An 870-nucleotide genomic window follows, 5' to 3' on the forward strand; every position below is an offset into this window, starting at 1 on the left:
TCTTTTTGACTGTAGATGAACACCCGACCTGGCCCAGTTCCCCTGAACCACTTGATGGGCCCCACGGGGCTCAGGGAAGTCACAGTGCAGTGCAGAGTGGCCGTCTCTCCTGCTGCAACAGACACTGACCTCTCAGGCTGAATCACCTGCAGCTCCCCGTCACCTGCCGCTCCTGGAGGAAGACACAAAGCAGTTATTTATTCACCCGCATGTGATCCTGTACGTTTTCTTACATGTTTTTCAATGATCAAGAACAGCTTTCATTGTCTGAATGCACCATGAATGGGCCTTAAACTCAGCACACTGCATGTGCATTGCATGTAGCTTGCACAACGAGCCTGTAATGTAAGACACTAATACAAGAGAGGAACTGAGTCATGGAGGTCAGTGATGTGGCAGCCTTCATTGACTTTGTATTCCATGATCCAGCCTTGAACTCAGCCTTTTGCATGTATGTTGCATGTACATTGCATGTAACCTGCACAATGAGCCTGTTACATGAGATCCTTATACAAGGGAGGAACCGAGGCACAGAGAGGTCAGTGATGTGGCAGAGACTGGATTTGGGCATTAAGCCCTCTCTGGAAGTGTCATGCTCCACCAAATACTTCTGGCTGTTCACTGTGTGTCCTCAGGGAGTGATGCATTTCTATCCTTTGCATTAGGTGAGACCACATGACCTCTTAGATCACTGAGTTGTAAGGAGAAGTGATGAATGTATTTGGCATGGTTTTCATTTAACTGTAAAAACCTTTATGAACCAATGTCCCCCTTCCCCAGAAATACACATTCTCATGTCGGACTTAGCTCCAACGACCTGGATACTTGAGTGACAGTGATATGCAGAGCTCCCAACACACAGTGAACATG

The 870-nt window shown here is 47.4% G+C and overlaps 1 protein-coding gene across 1 annotated transcript in view; it reads right to left on the minus strand.

Annotated features, from left to right (window-relative positions):
- Window positions 1–185, minus strand: part of SIRPA (signal-regulatory protein alpha) — a gene marked incomplete at its 5' end in the record, with an annotated part of 24,159 nt that extends 23,974 nt beyond the window's left edge. The window contains one exon of the mRNA XM_010836638.1: window positions 7–185. Coding sequence (XP_010834940.1) covers window positions 7–185 — 179 coding nt within the window. The remainder of the gene's footprint in view (window positions 1–6) is intronic.
- Window positions 186–870: the final 685 nt, after the last annotated feature.

Source organism: Bison bison, unplaced genomic scaffold, assembly GCF_000754665.1.
Source record: "Bison bison bison isolate TAMUID 2011002044 unplaced genomic scaffold, Bison_UMD1.0 scf7180017864063, whole genome shotgun sequence".
NCBI lineage: Eukaryota > Metazoa > Chordata > Mammalia > Artiodactyla > Bovidae > Bison > Bison bison.